The sequence below is a fragment of the Sceloporus occidentalis genome, unplaced genomic scaffold (genome assembly GCF_023333645.1).
Source record: "Sceloporus occidentalis isolate IW3139 unplaced genomic scaffold, rSceOcc1.0.p SCAF_7, whole genome shotgun sequence".
In the NCBI taxonomy this organism is placed as follows: Eukaryota; Metazoa; Chordata; class Lepidosauria; order Squamata; family Phrynosomatidae; genus Sceloporus; species Sceloporus occidentalis.
In genome coordinates this window covers 97,718,198-97,733,516 of record NW_028316987.1, presented here as the reverse complement: position 1 = coordinate 97,733,516, position 15,319 = coordinate 97,718,198, and the positions used below count along the sequence as shown (strand labels likewise).

Sequence of the window (15,319 nt, the reverse complement as noted above, 5' to 3'; positions counted from 1 at the left end):
ATTAGGAAGAACTGTCCAGTGATAAAATGCGTTTGACACGGAGCGATGGGTTTCCTGAGAAGGGGGTGGACTCTCCTTTGCTGGAGGCTAGCAGAGGTTCAGTGGCCATCTCTGGAGCTGCTTTAATCTCGGGGTTGCCAGGGGTTGGGCTACATGGTCTTCAAAGACCCCTGATAGCCTCCTTGCATAGTGCTGTGCCTTGGACCTTCTAGCAGGAAAGGTGGGATACAGACAGAGATCAGAAGAGTCGCTTTTCTAGGCTACTACACCCAGAATCCCCCAGCCAGCAATCTGGGAGGAAAAGTGACATGGCCTTCAGATACATGATGGCCAAAAACAGAGAATGAATATCAGACCCTCAGAACGGTGTGTGTGAGTGCGTGTGTGCGTGCGCAGGACGCATCCTTTTGCCCTCTGCCCAGCTCCAGAGAGCTTTTCTGCCATATGAGCAGTGCAGGCCCCTAGAACCTTAGAAGGGAACCCAAGGGCTATCTAGCCGGATCCCTTGAGGCCAGTGGAGGAGATCCTCCAGCCTCTGAGCCGAGGTTTCTCTGAACCTCTGGGCAAACCCAGTGGGTTCCCATGGCCAAGTGGGGAGCTGAACCCTGGTCTCTAGAGCCATATGCCCTGGAGCCACATGCTCAAACCATGACACCACATTGTCTCTTTGGGGGCCAGGGACCAGGGTTCAAATCTCTGCTTGGCCATGGAAGCCAACTGCGGCAAGTCACTCTCTGCCTCGGAAGAAGGCAGTGTCAGACTTCCTCTGAAGAAATGTTGATGGGAAAACCCTAGAAGGGGGTCCCCATAAGTGAAGAGAAGAGCCAGCGTGGGGCTGCGATTTGATGGTCAGATGAAGATAATCCCCGCTGGGTCATGGAAATCCACTGGCTGGCCTTGGGCATACCTTGGGAAATCCTAGGGAACGGTCCCCATAAACTGGAGTGGAAGAGAAGAACCAGGGTAGGGTCGCAACTTGTCGGGCGAAAACTGGAGAGCAGGGTCCGAACGGTCACTAGGCCAAGGAATGCCAGTGAGTGGCCCTGGCCAAGTCCCACTCTCTCAGCCCCAGGAAAGGCAAAGACTAGCCTCTTAAGAAACCTTTCCAAGAAAACCCTGTGATGGGTTTGCCATAGCTCTGCAACTATTTGTAGCCATGCAACAACGACAAGCAGGTTGCCTTGGTCCCAATGATGGTGGCTGTCCTGAGTCTGGCAAAGCCGGGCAAGGCCATGGGGGACCGAGGGGTCTTGGGGGTCTCCTCTTCAGAGATCAAGTGTGAGGCAGCTGTTTGAGCATGGCACTATGGCTCTGGAATCAGGGTTCGAATCCTGGCTGGCCATGGAAACCTACTAGGTGACCTTGTGCAAGTCAGCTCCAGAGGATGGCAATGGCAGCCTCCTTCTGAAGAACTCTTGCCAAGAAGACCCCAGGAGACACAAGAAGAGAGATCTGGGATTCCCAGTTTGGCCATGGAGACCCACTGACTGGTGTGTCCAAAGGAGGGCGGCTACAATGGTGAAAGGTCTGGAAACCATGAAGCCCAATGAGGAGAGGCTTAGGGAGCTGGATGTGTTTAGCCTGGAGAAGGGAAGGTTCAGAGGGGATATGAGAGCCCTGTTTAAATACTTGAAGGGATGTCCTATTGGGGAGGGAGCAAGCTTGTTTCCTGCTGCTCCAGAGACTAGGACCCAATGGAGCAATGGATACAAGCTGCAGGGAAAGAGCTTCCAGCTCAACATTCGGAGGCCCTTCCTGAGAGTCAGGGCTGTTCCACAGAGGAACCCCCTCCTTCCTCTCTCCTTCTTTGGAGGCTGTCTTTAAGCAGAGGCTGGATGGGGATGCTTTGACTGGATTTCCTGCCTGGCAGAAGAAGGGGGTTGGAGTGGATCAGGGCCCTTCTTGGGGTCTCTTCCAATTCAATAAGCCTCAGAGGCGACCATGGCAAAGGCCCCTGAGGAAACCCCAGGAGGAGAGGGGCGCCCTGAGTCTGGAGCCAGAAGAGAGCAAGGGCCTGGGCAGACAGAGCAGAGCCAGAGGGAGCTTGCTTTCCTTGGGGTCCCCTGCTGCCCCTTTCTCTCCCTCCAGGGGCCGAGGAGGAGGGCTTAGAAAGAAGAGACCCCCCCCAAAGGGCGGGAGGTGGGTGGGGGCTGTCATGGCCCCTCCCTCTCCTTCGTGGGCGGGGCCAGGAGGAGCGCGGGGGCTGCTGGGAGTTGTAGTCTCCCTGCCCGCCCACAACAAAGGCGCCGACTCGGCCAGGCGGAGGGCAGGAGCCCCAGACCCTGCTGCTGGCCTTCTTCCTCTGAGTCGGGGGCTGGAGGAAGGGGGCTCCCTGGGACTGGCAGGTAGCTCCCCCTCTGCTGGCCTCTCTCCCCGCGGCCGGGCTCCCTTCGCCCAGAAGCCCCAGCCCTTCAGCGGGATCCTGGAGGGGCCCCTGGCTGCTGGCATGGCAATGGTGGCCCTGGGCATGTGCAGAGTGCCAGGGCCCACCCACCTCCCTTGGAAGGGGGGAGGGTTGGGGGGTCTTTGGGGGAGTTCTCTGCCAGCAGGGAGGGCATGGGAACACCAGGGGGTCCGCACTAGGGAGCTGCACCACTTTGGTCCCGCTTTGGCTGCCATGGCATTGGTGGCAGAGAGCTCTTTCAGCTCTATGACTGTGTGCCTCTGGAGACCCACTGGCTGCCCTTGGCCCAGACCCCCGAAGAGGGCCCCAGAAGTTTGACTCCTGGACGAAGACTCCCACTAGGCACCTGGCCCAAGTCACACTCTCTCAGCCTCAATAGAGTATAGAGGGGTGCCAGAAGTAGGTGCGCAGCAACAGGGAGCTCTAGTCCTCTGCCTCCTGAACCTGAGTTTTGAGAGTTCAGAGTACCTTCTCCCCAAACTACATTTCCCAGGATTCTGTTGGAGGGAGGGAGCCATAATAGCTGGAAAGGTACAAAAGTGATGCATGGGACTCTGCACTGTGCATCTGATGCGCTTTGGAGTCGATGTGGGACGCCACAAACTCATCATAACGCAAAATGGGGGGGAGGGGGGCTCTTATTTGTTTCAGTGGCAGTACAGCCAGCCCTCCAAAGCCACAGACTCTGCATCAAGACCCAAGGCTTGGAAATAGAGGGATTTCAACATCCAAAAGGCAAGAAGCCACTTGGCCATTTTGTAGAAGGGACACCATTTTACTGTGCCATTGCCTTGAATGGGACTTGAGCAATCCCAGCTTTTGGTAAAATGGGGAAAATCATAATCAAAGTTTGCTTTTGGAACTTATTATATCTTTTAAAAAAGCTTCCAAGCCGCGGATGGAGGGATTTGTGGATAAACCTTCCTTGGCTGCGGAGGAGGACCGGCTGTATACAAACAATTGAAGAATCGTTTAAAATTCATTCAAAGACATGATGCAATTAATCCCACAGCTTTGGAAGAAACTCAGGTTGGAAGCTGGGCTCCTCCAGGCCCCGTTTTGGGGAGATTTCCACAGAGCCCCATTGCTTGCAATTCATTTGTCTGTTGGTGGTTTTCTACTTGTATCGATGGCTGCTTTTGCACTGAATTGTTTTGCTGTGTATTATTTTGTGGTTTCTTTGACTCTCCAGAGCAGGTCCCAGCCTTAAAGCCGGGGCAAAAATCAATACACAAGAGCCATAAGAAATAATAATACTCAAAGCAATGTTTATACACATATATGCGCTTTCTCTCTCTCTGGCTTTGCTTTGCCAATGAAGATTCAGGAAGGACTCATGATCCCGCGCTTTGTACAAGCAGCGCCTTGGTGACTAAAAAGGCCAATCCGGGACAAACAGGTCTGGTTGCCGAAAGCACAGCGGAAAGTCTCCTTGGGTGATCTTTCCAGGTTCTCTTACACAGAAGTGTGAAACCAACTAAATCAGCCTTACTAAAACGTTGGGCGATGATGAAACTGGGGTATGTGCAAAGATGATAAAACCATGCACACCTCTGAAAGACAAGACTAAAGATATCAAATAACACACCGTTTCACACAGAGATGGGAATTGTATGGCTGTTGGACTGCAAATCCCATCATCCCCAGTGGGGTGAAGAAGGATGGAAGATGCAGTCTAGCAACATCAGGAGAGCAGTACAGTTCCCTCCTCTGCACTGCAATCGTTTAAAAACCTTTATTAGATTCTTAATTTGGGTCGACTCTTTCCCCTGATCTTTTCTTTATTTCTGCACAAGAACAAACAAAGAAAGCCAAAATGCTTCCTTGTCTGATGAGCCATGGTCCTAATTAGCAGAGACAAACGATCCTAGAATCGTCAGATGCTGTTCATTGAGATCGGAGACCCTTTAATGGGCCCTTTTCCCTTCCTTGCAGGTCTGAAACGCTGCAAAAAGTTGATTGCCGCTGTGAGGAGATGAAAGGAAGCCTCTCCCCCACTTCTGTGGGGCTCCGAAGGTGCCTCTGGCTTTTCCAGGGGAGACCATAGCAATCTTTGGGGTGCTACACTACCATCATGAGAGGGGGTTTTGGGGTGTCCCCCGTCCGGCTTCATTTTGACCTGCCCCGCTCTGCCAGGTAAGCCTGGGGGAGGGATAGATGACCACTGGGATGCCTTTTGACCATAGGATTTTGTGCAAACACAGCACCATGACCGTCCAGCGATGTGGGCATGAATTGAGGGCTCTGCGTCTTGGTTGCAAAGTAGAAGCATTTCAGGAAGTGCTTGTTCGTTCCATGTTCAACAGGTTGTGTTGAAGTAAAACCGTGGGCCGAGAGAGAAGGGGATTTGTGTGGCTGGAAAACCCACCACCACCACCACCAATAAATGGAGGGCAAGATGAGGGGGTCCTCCAGCCCAGGTGAGTGACTTGTGGGTCATTGTCCAGCCCAGCCTTGGGGGACGATGTGGGTGTTGGGGTCCAGAAATGCCGCAGGGAGACAAGGGGGCTTGGGCTGGACCTTGGCTTGATGGGGGTCTCCTCCTTCCAGTCTCAGGGTGGGATGCTCCAGGACACAAGGTTGTGGTGAAGGAGGAACCAGAGGAGGAGCTGCCCATCGAATGCCCCCAGAACCCCCCAGAGACCAAGAGAGAGGCGCCTCCTGAACCCATGCCAGGTAAGAGAGAGAGAGAGATTCTTCTTTGCCTTTGGCAAAGGAATGGGGCTTCCTTCAAGCAGGATGACCAGATGCCTTCCTGTTCCAGGACATGTCCTACATTTCAACTTCCTGTCCAGGAGGAACTCCCCATAGCCCTCCATTCTGACATCTGCAGACAGTGATGCAGCCTAGGATCGCATTGGCCTTTTTAGCTGCCGCATCGCACTGTTGACTCATGTTCAACTTATGGTCTACCTGGGCTCCTAGATCCCTTTCACATATTAAGCCAGGTTTCCTCCATCCTATATCTGTGCATTTAATTTTTCTGTCTATATACAGTATCTTACATTTCTTTCTGTTGAATTTCACTAGCTTTGGCCCAGCTTTCTAATCTATTGAAATTCAAAATGACCTTATTGAATTGTTTAATGTGCTTTTAATCTTCTCTAATTATTTTCATGGTTTTGCCTTGTTTTAATCTGCTTACTTTAACCTTAGTTTATTTGTATGTGATGCTTAGTTTGGGCGATATAATATCTACTACCTTCAAGCAAAACTGAATTGAGCAGACTGGGACAGTTTAAAAACCATAAAATAATTGAAGCAGATTAAAAGACCATTAAATAAACAAATTAATTAATAAATATGCAGAGAATGACACACATCCCTTCCCTGGTATCCCTTCTGGCGTGAGAAGGATGCCTTCCTTTCTGTGGATGCGATCAGACTTAGATCAGGATCCTTAATGCCAGTTGCTCTCCCCAAGAGAAACCGCTGCTGTCCTTCCATGTATGAATTCATGGATGTATTTGGTCTTTGGGGAGACATTTTGTGTGGGGCATTTGTTCAAGGGTGCAGGAGTGGTCCTGTGTCAAGGAATCCTAAAATTGGAAGGGACCCCAGGGGCCATACAGCCCAACCCCATATCTGCCATGCAGGAATACCCGGCTAAGGCACTCCTCAGAGATGCCCATCTATTGCAGTTATTCCAGAAAGACAAGGCCAGGAAGCCCAAGAAGTGAATGAAAGTTCAGCAGTGTATTAGGAATATTTTCCAAAGGTCTGAAGCCCTGGTCTACAGCTGACCTACCGTACCTTTCTATAGGAATTCAAATAAAGTACTTCCAAGCCATAGAATTAAACAAAAAATGTACATTTGAAACCCCACATGGGCACCCCATCGATTCCCTTATCAGGACCGTTTTCACTCACTCTCTCAGCCTGGCATTCTGGTGTTCCTTATTTGGGTCATTGCAGACATCCAGGCACCGCTTGGGGCAATAAACAAGCCAGAGATACCATGAAGAGCCAGGAAGAGATCTCTTGGACCCGTTCTGTTATCTGTCACACTAAACAGTCCTTTCCTCTAGTTCATCCTGATCCAGCTCCAGGCTTTCTAGCTATAAAATGTATTGGCTATTTTTCTATTTAATTACTAATTTTGTTAATTTCTGCCCTCCTCAATCCAGCTTCTCTTTAGAGACCTCCAAAGAAGGGGATTCCAAGGCAGTCCATACGCCACTCTCCAAGAGCTCTTGAGTCAAAAGGTTCTTCCTAGTGTCTAGACTGATTCTTCTCTCTTGCAATCTGCATCCTTTGGTTCACGTTCTATGCTCTGGAGCGGCCGAAAACTGCCTCACTCCATCTCCCACCTGATATCTCTTCTCAGATACTTAAAGACGTCTCTGTCATGTCTCAAACTACAGGAGGTTTCACCCCAACATTAGGAAGAGCCAGCAAGGGATGTGACTTTTATTTGTCCTCTTTCAGGGGCCAAGCGGGAAGTTGCTATCAAGACGGAGCCGGAGGACGGTTTGTACGGCGCAGGGTCCGGGGAGTCCAGTGATGGAGAGTCCAGCAATGAGACGGATTCCTGTGAGTACTGGAGGCTCTTTGGCCCTTCCAAGGTAACATCTGGGGCACCTCTGGCTTTGCAGGCATTAGACCCTGCTGGGGGTCCAAATGGGGGACAGCTGGGTCTCTGTTGCACACAGATACATTTGGGATGTGTGTGTGTGTGTATCCCTCAGACCATGCTTATGATTACTGCCATGATGAACCCCATAGGAACTGCACCCTTCTCCTCAGGAGCTCTGGGCATCCCAATCGAGTCCTTTGTGTAGAGTAGAACTGATAATAGGATTGGGTCCAGGGGATATTTTTTGTCCCAGGACTCTCTGGAGGCTGCACAAACTGCCAGGAAGTAAAAAAACAAAATAAATCCTGATAACTTGGATGTGATCCAAAGTCCCCTTTCTGTTTTTGCAAAAGGAAAAGTATATTTTAAAATATTAAAACCGTGCAGAAAGGAAGCTGTCAGCCTATTTAAAAGGAGAACTGGCACATCCAGAGGCTTTGGCAATGGCAGCTGGCCCTTCCTTTTCAGGGATGAGAAGAAACCTCGGGAATCCTTTTCTTTCTGTCTTTCCTGGAAGGTTTTTTGTTTTGTTTTGTTTTGTTTTTCCCTGGAAGTCTTTTTCTGGAGACTTTTTTCCTCGGGGAACTGGGGGAACCAAGGCCCACAAAAACATCCTTGGAGGACCCCATGCCACCCTTGGGCCACACTTTGCCCACCCCTGGCATGGTTAGCAAGGGGGCTCCCCACTCTTGTCACTCGTTGTGGCACCCCAAGAGAAAGTCTGGACTTGGAGGTCTGTGTGTGTGTGAGTGAAACCCTTCCAAACTCTTTGGCACATGGGCCAGACTGAGGATGCTCTCCACTGACCCTCTCCCCTGCCTTCACTATCTGCAATGCAAGAGCCCCAGTTATAGGGGGCTCTGCTCCCCAAGAGAGCTGTTTGGGGGTAGGGTTGTGGAGAAGCAGCTGCTGAATCTCCCCTCCTCCTCCTCCTCCTCCTCCTCCTCCTCTTTGTCCTTCTCCTCCTTCTTCTCCTTCTCTTCCCTAACCCTAACCCTTCTCTTTCTTCTCCGTACAGCCGATCCCAGACCCGACGTCATTGTGAAGATGGAGCTGGAAGACGATGCGCCCCACTTTCCAGGTTCTCCCAAGAGCGACAGAGATCCATGGACTGGGCAGGGGAGCGACCTGGGGACCCAGAAGGCTTCAGGAGGAATACCCGAAAGAACGTCATCCCCTCTCGGTGGCTCCAGTGGCCCCAGGGAGAAGCTCCTTCCTCCAGCCTTGCCCACCCCAGAGGCTGTCTCCAAGCGCTCCAGCAAGACCTACACGGCTGCCGAGCGCCCCTTCGCCTGCAGCGTGTGTGGGAAGCGTTTCCAGCACCGGGGCAACCTGATCACGCACCTGCGGGTGCACACAGGGGAGAAGCCGTTCCCTTGCACCGAGTGCGGGAAGAGCTTCAGCCAGAAGGGGGACCTGATGCGCCACTTGCGCATCCATACAGGGGAGAAGCCCTTTGAATGCACAGTCTGCGGGAAGAGCTTCTGCTCCAAGCAGACCTTCATCCTCCACCAACGGATCCACACCGGGGAGAAGCCCTACGCCTGCCAGGAGTGTGGGAAAGCCTTCAACCGCAAGGCCAACTTCGTCACCCACGAGAAGATCCACCGTGGCGAGCGGCCCTTCGTCTGCAGCGAGTGCGGCAAGGGCTTCTGTGCCAAGAAGACCTTCATTCTCCACCAGAAGATCCATGTCGGTGACCGGCCCTTCGGCTGCCCCGAGTGTGGGAAGAGCTTCAGCCGCAATGGGGACCTCACCCGCCACCAGCGCATCCACACTGGGGAGCGGCCCTTTGCCTGCGCTGACTGTGGCAAGTGCTTCAGCCACAACGGGGAGCTGATCAAGCACCAGCGCATCCACACGGGCGAGAAGCCCTTCTCCTGCCTGGAGTGCGGCAAGAGCTTCAACCGCAAGGGCACTCTCATCACTCACCAGCGCATCCACACTGGGGAGCGGCCCTTTGTCTGTGGGGAGTGTGGGAAGACCTTCAACCTGAAGACCACCCTCATGAAGCACCAGCGCATCCACACGGGCGAGCGCCCCTTCACCTGCCTGGAGTGTGGCAAGAGCTTCAAGTACAAGGGGAACCTGCGCACCCACCACCTCACCCACACCGTGGAGAGGGTCTACCCTTGCACTGAGTGCGGGGCCATCTTCGGCCAGCGCAAGGAGCTCAAGGCTCACCAGGCGGCCCACGCCGACAGCCGGCTGCTCCCTTGCTATGGCAGGGATGACGGTGAGAACCTGCGCCCCTTCCTCCAAATGCACAGCCCCCTCCTGCTCTCCTGCGCCCCACTCCAGGTCCCCCTCGACACATTGACCAAACTCAAGCAGGAGGCTGGGTGCAAAGAGATTGAGCTGGGCGATGCTGACCCTTAGCGACATGGGGAAGGCGGGTGGGCTGCTGGTGGACAGGTGCTATTTTAATTGATTGTTGGCAGCCCAGCCAGATGGGCAGCTGTCAAAGACCTTCTGTCCCTAGGGACATGCTGCATGAAAAAGGTAGGTATAGTGAGCCCTTGATATCTTCTGGGGTTTGGTTCCTGGAAACCCCCCCCCCCCCCTCCAGATGGCTCATGTCCCATAAAATACATTGGAATAGTCAAATGGTGTCCCATGTATATGAAAAGGCAAAAGCAAGGTTTGCTTTTGGCATTTATATTATATTATATTATGGATGTTTGAATCTGTGGACAAAAAATCTGTGGATACAGAGGGCCGACATTACATTCATATGTACATGAATGCATTAAAGACAAAGACGTCTGTGTTGTGGGATCTTGGAGCTGGAACTGTGCCTGTGGGTCTCTCCTATGGCTGAAACCCAGGCCCCCCGGGAAGATTCATGGACATTTGTGACCCTCTCTTCTGTTTCTAAAAGTCCATTTTTGCTCCATAGATGGATGGACGGATGGATGGTTCTCTCTTCTTGGTCTCACTGTTGCAGCACACAGTTTCTGTTTCTGGATAGTTTAGCAAACAGGGCACTTACTCCCTGGCCTTGTGGACAGTTGGGGTGGAGGTGCTACTAGCTAAGGCCAGTGAATTGGGGGGGGGGGGGTCTTTAATGAAGATTGGATGAATAAAGTGTTCAAAATGCATTCTAGGTTCAGTAACCTGAAATGCCAACGAAAACAATTTTATTGTGTTGTTGTTTTACGTGGCTTGAAATGCTAACAAATTGCAGACTCAGAAGGGGAAGCATGGGACTTAAGGTGACATCGAGTCCTAGAGTTGGAATAGACCCCAAGGGCCCCAATCCAGTCCCACCCCTTTCTGCCATGCAGGAACTCTCCATCAAAGCATTCTCTTGGACAGATGGCCATCCTGCCTCTGTTTGAAGATTTCCAAAGGAGAAGACTCTGAAGCAGCAGAAAACAAGCTTGCTCCCTCCTCAACGTGACATCCCTTCAAATATTTATACAGGGCTCTTTCCTATCACCTCTTAACCTTCTCTTCTCCAGGCTAAACAGGCCCAGCTCCCTCATAAACCGCTCATTATAGGGCTTGGTGTTTTCCAGACCTCCCGCCATTTTGTTCACCTGCCTCTGGACGCTCTTGAAATGTCAATTGGTGGATGCAGCAAAAGACACATAGCAGCTGAGAAAATTATTTCAGAGTAATAAAGCAGTGGGACCCCAAAGCTAACATGGGCCCCATGGAGTGAATTCTGGGGGGTTCCTGGTGGAGGGAGGAGGGCACTTGCATTCATTCAGCCACAGCATTTCCCAGAAAGGGAGGCAGTTCCTTGAATCCTTTCACAGCCACTTTGCCTTTTGCCTTTCCAGAACAGCAGATGGGGCAGTTTCTGCCAATGGTGATTTCCTTACAAGCTGAGAAAGTTATTCCAGAGCAGTAAAGCTGAGATGGGCCCCAAGGAGTGGCTGCTCTTTGGGGAGCTCTGAGGAAAAGCACCTCAAAGCCCCAAAATGGTTCTGAGGGCCCCCCTTTTAGTTCAGTCTGAGGAGGGTTCATTTCCCTCAGGCACAGAAAAGGTTAAGCTCAGAAAAAGAAGGAGCCAGACACTCCCAGTTTATATCATTATAATTATTTATATTCCCCTTAATCTCTTGGAATCCAAGTGGATTACAACAATAAAAGAGAATATGGTTAAAATTCTAAAACCCCTATCCCTCCCCTGGATAAAAACATAGTTATACTACAAAGAGATTAAACCAGGCAGATATTAAAACAGTAGTATAACATCACAGTTAAAATCAAGGGAAGGTTTGTAAAAAAGAAATGTATAGTGGGGACCAGATAGGATGGAAAAAGGAATGGAGAAAGGGAAGGGAAGTGGAGGGGGAGGCAGGAAAATAGAGGTGGGCCTAGTCTGGAAGGCCTGCTGCCGGAAGAGATCTTGCATCTCAATAGCCTTCGTAAAGGCTTCCAAGGTGGGAATCTGATGGATCTCGTCCGGAGGTCGTTCCAGAGTCTAGGAGCAACTGCTGGAAAGGAGCTCTGGTCACTGCCGAAAGTCTAGCCCTCTTTGGCTGATTCTTCCCAGCAGAAGGAGAGTGTGGGAGGATGCTATGGGAGAAGTCAGGAGCCAAGCCATGGAGGGCTTTAAAGGTGATCACCAACACCTTGCACCTTGCCTGGAAACGGAGAGGCAGCCAGTGGAGGGATTTCAAGACGGGTGTTGTATGATCAGTTCTTGAAGAACCCGCAACCAATCTGGCTGCCATACTTTGTACCAATGGAAGTTTCTGAACTTGGCACGAGGGTAGCCCCATGTAGAGCACATGACAGAAGTCCAATTGAGAGGTGACCAGCACATGTGCCACTGTTTCAAGGTCCCTTGGCTCCAGGAAGGGGCGCAGCTGGCATATCAGCCGAAGCTGATAAGAAGTGCTCCTGACCATCGCATCCACCTGAGTGGTCAGTTGGAGCGATGAGTCCAGGAGCAGCCCCTCCAGGGGAACTCCATCCAGATGTGGCTGGCATAACTCCATTCCTGGGCTCAGGGTCCCTATTACAAGTACCTCCGTCTTACCTGGATTCAATTTGAGTCTGTTTTCTCTCTCCCAGTCCATTACCGCCTCAAGACAGGCATCCAGAGATGCCATCAGAGGACCTTAGTGTGCGGGACGATGGACAATAGGGAAGAAGGCGTTCCCTCAAGTTCTCTGGGCCCAAGCCATGGAGGGCTTTAAAGGTGATCACCAACACCTTGTACTTTGCCCGGAAACTAATAGGCAGCCAGTGCAGGGACTTCAAGATATGGACATTCCTAGAAGTTCCCGTGATCAATCTGGCTGCCATATTTTGTACCAACTGAAGTTTCCAAACTTGGCACAAGGGTAGCCCCAAGTAGAGCGCATTACAGAAGTCCAATCGAGAGGTGACCAGTGCATGTACTACTGTTTCCTGGTCCCTCGGATCCAGGAAGGGGCGCAGTTGGCGTATCAGACGGAGCTGATAGCAGGCGCTCCTGACTGTCACATCCACCTGAGCTGTCAGTTGGAGCGACGAGTTAAGAAGCACCCCCAAACTGCGAACAGAATCCTTCAGAGGAAGTGTGACCCCATCCAGAACTGGCTGACACAACTCCATTCCTGGATTCGGGGTTCCGATAGCAAGTACCTCTGTCTATCTTACCTGGATTCAGCTTGAGTCGGTTTTCCCTCATCCAGTCCATTACCGCCCCAAGACAGGCATTCAGAGGAGAGATGCCATCCTTCGTCACTGCTTCAGTCGGAGACATAGAGAAGTATGTTTGGGTGTCATCAGTCCTGATAACCCCCCGCCCCATGTCTCCGGATGATCTCTCCCAGCGGCTTCAGGTAAATGTTGAATAGCATTGGGGACGGAATGGCGCCTTGAGGGATGCCCGACCTGAGCTCCCTCTTGGCTGAATAACTGTCCCAAGCCACACCATATTACTTTCTATTACTTTATAAATATTACTTTATTATTGGGGTGAGCCTTGTCCCCTTCAGAAAGGAAAGGCCTTCTGTCTTTGTGTCAAATTAAAGAAATGTAGGATTTTTCCCCCCTCAGAGGAGAGCTCTCAGTGGAGGTCTTTAAGCAGAGGCTGGATGGCCATCTGTCAATGGGGATGCTTTCATTTGGATTTCCTGCATGGCAGAATAAAGGGGTTGGACTGGATCAGGGCCCTTGCAACCTCTTCCAACTCTATGATTCCCTCTTGACAGAGGCCCACTTTTAGGTGCCATTCCTGGGATCTGTAGTTTTCATCAGCTACTGAGAATTCCCTGACAGAGGGATCTAAGTGCCTCACCAAACTACAAATCCCAGGATTCCAGAGGACGCATCCATGGCAATTAAAGCGGGATCGAATGGTGTAATAGTGTGGAAGAGGGGGACTGGTCCCTCCAAACTGAGGAGAACCTTCCCTCCATTTTGAAGCGGCTAAAACAGAAGATGCTTGCCCCTTGACTGAGGGACCTTGCTTGCCTGGCCCCCCATTTGTTCTTCTCCCCAAAAACCCTGAGGGCCTTGAGGAGGAGGGGGCTTCCCAAGGGGTACATTTCAAGAATAAATAAGGACTCCGAGGGGCCCATTGTGTCCTTCTGTTCGATGCTGGGCTTGTGGTTCTGGGGATGATGAGGCTCAGCCCTAGGCCTTCAGGAGCCATGATGCTTCCTCTTCTTGAAGGGGGTTTCAAGCCTTTCCTGAGGAAGTCCTGGGACTGGCGCCTTCACAGAACACATTTCTCTGTGCATTTGGGGAAGGTTAGCCAAGGGCTGATGCGCAAGATGAGCCACAATAAGCCTCCCTGCCTCCCCTCTGGCCATAGATTTGCTCCGACTGAATGCAATGCTGTACTATGGTGGAGTGTATTTATCCAGGAGTGAGGCTTTGTCCTTTTCTTTGAGAGATATCCCTTCTTGCTAAGAGCAAGAGGAGGAAGGCCCTGAGTGAGGAGGCCTTTCTGGGTTCCTTATGGCCTTTTGGTCAGCGGAGTAATTTTCTTTATTGAAGGCTGTCCTCACTCTTCCAACAGAATAAGAAGAACCGATGGATTGAACGACAGGTCCCTTGGATGTCACTTTGGTCCCTGCTTGTCCATTATTAATGAAACCCTTTCGCTTTGTGTAGCCTGAAGATGCGAACAGGATCCTTGGAGAAGCAAAGGCCATGCCTTTCCTGGCGCAAAATAGGAGTGACCAGAGTGGGACCGGACAAGAGGGCCAGGGGAATGGCCAATGTCTCTCTGTGGAAAGGCTGGGATTTATCCTGTTTAAAAGAGGCAATGGGTTGAGCATGACTGAAAAAGCCCTCCTTGAACCCCAGCATAGTAGATAACTACTAGTCTTCACTGTCCCTTCTTGGGCGAGGAGGATGTGGGGCGAATGGTGGCCTCCCAGCTCCAGGGCTTCCTAGATGAAAAGGACTATTTAGCAATAGCAAGTACATTTTTATACCGCCTATCAGTGCACTTAAGCGCATGGCAAAAAAAGACAGGAGCACAGCACTATGCTTGCATCAAAATTGTGCAATAGTGGGAACATTTTGACACGACGTTGCCATTAATGCACAATTATCCTGGGAATAAAGAGGCATAATCATGCCGCTTTTTATCCACAAGAAAATCCCATTAATAAAAAGTGGAGCGATTATGCCTCTTTATTCATGGGATAATCATGTAATAATGGCCACATCAAGCAACTTGCGCGATTTTGACAGGAGCATAGTGCTATGCTCCCATCTTTTTTCATCATGTGATAAAGTCCTCTGTTGAATTTATCTAAATCCCAAGGTAAGGTCAAGTTACCTTTATTTTTTATAGGTTCCCATTACGTTTGTTTTCTTAATGCTGCCTTTGCACTTTCTTCTTTGACTTTCTTCAGTAATTTTATTTTTTAACAATATTTTTTTAGATTAAAATTAAATTTACATTTATGTTGGCATGTTTTACAATTAAAATTATTAAGGTTGGGGTCATCCATGCCACAGTTTTCCCAGTTTTCCCTGTCTCTGGGTGCGAAGGGCGGACAGCGAAGAAAGCTGACCAGAAGAGGATCAACTCATTGGAAATGCGTTGCTGGAGGAGTGTTTTATGGATGCTGCGGATTGCTGGAAAGACAAATGAATGGGACTAGAGCAAATCAAGTCTGAGCTCCCCAAGAAGCCAAGATGACCAAACCATAAACATCATGAGAAGGGGCCATGAAGAGGGTTGAGTCTCCCTTATCTTTACTGGCTTTTGGAATGTGTTGGATTTTGGAATTCAGGATCTGTAATGGCGAAAGGTGATAATGCCCAATGACTCTGAAGTCAGTAGAAAAACAGGAGGGCCCTAGTGAAGGTGGGCTGACTCCGCCAAGGAAGCCCTGGCTGCTGCCCTGAGCTTGCAAGACCTGAGCAGCAGG

The 15,319-nt window shown here is 50.8% G+C and overlaps 1 protein-coding gene across 2 annotated transcripts; it reads left to right on the top strand.

Moving 5' to 3' along the window:
- The first annotated feature begins 3,706 nt into the window (after positions 1–3,706).
- Positions 3,707–10,118, top strand: LOC149310231 (uncharacterized). 2 transcript variants are annotated; one of them, XM_089533956.1, is made up of 5 exons: positions 3,707–4,540; positions 4,711–4,824; positions 4,955–5,080; positions 6,833–6,937; positions 7,999–10,118. In XM_089533956.1, exons 2-5 carry the CDS (start codon positions 4,791–4,793, stop codon positions 9,357–9,359), a joined length of 1,626 nt encoding a protein of 541 aa, XP_089390082.1. In that variant the 5' UTR covers positions 3,707–4,540; positions 4,711–4,790; the 3' UTR covers positions 9,360–10,118. The 2 variants fall into 2 exon arrangements, with proteins under 2 accessions (XP_089390082.1, XP_089390083.1); XM_089533957.1 differs by lacking the exon at positions 4,955–5,080.
- The last annotated feature ends 5,201 nt before the right edge of the window (positions 10,119–15,319 follow it).